General features: G+C 21.6%; 1 protein-coding gene across 6 annotated transcripts in view; it reads right to left on the reverse strand.

The window, feature by feature from the left end:
- LOC102674784 (rho GTPase-activating protein 26) overlaps positions 1–1,005 on the reverse strand; it is a 10,098-nt gene that overhangs the window by 7,526 nt on the left and 1,567 nt on the right. For 2 of the 6 annotated variants that reach the window (XR_004150166.1, XM_031509541.1), the window contains exon 1: positions 253–412. Coding sequence is in view for 3 of the 6 variants with exons in the window: in XM_031509541.1 (XP_031365401.1) it covers positions 253–412 (160 nt within the window). In the remaining 3 variants the exon portion in view is untranslated. Of the gene's footprint in view, positions 1–248; positions 629–1,005 lie in introns of those variants that run through there. The other 4 variants (XM_006613749.2, XM_006613751.2, XM_006613752.2 and 1 more) reach the window with 4 other exon arrangements.

Raw genomic sequence — 1,005 nt, forward strand, 5'->3', positions numbered from 1 at the left:
ACATATTTGTTAGAAAATAAAAATATAATAAACATAACAAATCCATAAACAACTTATACTTCGAAAAAATTACAAAATTACAAAATTGTTTAATATTACATATTATACATATACTATATAATACTATTCTATATAATATTACTTTTAAATAAAATATTAATTATTAAAAAATATGAAAATAAAATTAAATAAGATAAGAGCAGCTGTTGCCTACAAAATGCCTATAAAATATCACATACGATGAAAACTTACTTTTGGCAGCTATTAAAAGATCTTTGACCTCTTTAATAAGTCGTTTAATTTGTTGGCTAGTTTTCTCCAATTCACGTTCATGATAATGAAGATTTTCTCGAAAATAAGGGCTATCGGTTAAGCAATCCGTGAATTCTAATGGTTTGAGGCCAATACCCATTATTCTTGATTGATATATTAAAATTCAAATGTCATTAATAAATTAATACAGTAGAAATGACAAATTCACACTTAGAATAAATATTAATACATATGATCATTTAACAAAGACACAATTTTATCACAGTAAGAGTATTAAAACGTTTCGTAGCGTAAATAATTTTTGATATAAAGCAAAATCAATTCGCAATGTTTCTTTCATTTATTGATAGTCATGAACGATATATTTTCTGAATCTTCGTTAAAATAAATAGAAATCACTAGTAAGATTATGCAGATAGGAGTTTTACAATGTCGATTAAGAATTATAACCCTCTTGAGTCAAATGTACTAACTACATTTTAAATGGCGGGTTATTCAAGTAAAATACACGTGAAATAATCATATATAATTTATAACATGTAATATAAAATCATATTATGAATACAAAACAATTATTTAATATAAAAAAATATATATATATTATATATATATATAATTCTTGTATGTAGAAATTAATAATATCTATTAAAATATAATTATTCATATATTATTGTAATTAATCAAATAAAACAAAAAACGATTTATACAGGCATATATGCAAATATTTATATA

Source organism: Apis dorsata, unplaced genomic scaffold, assembly GCF_000469605.1.
Source record: "Apis dorsata unplaced genomic scaffold, Apis dorsata 1.3 scaffold_162, whole genome shotgun sequence".
In the NCBI taxonomy this organism is placed as follows: Eukaryota; Metazoa; Arthropoda; class Insecta; order Hymenoptera; family Apidae; genus Apis; species Apis dorsata.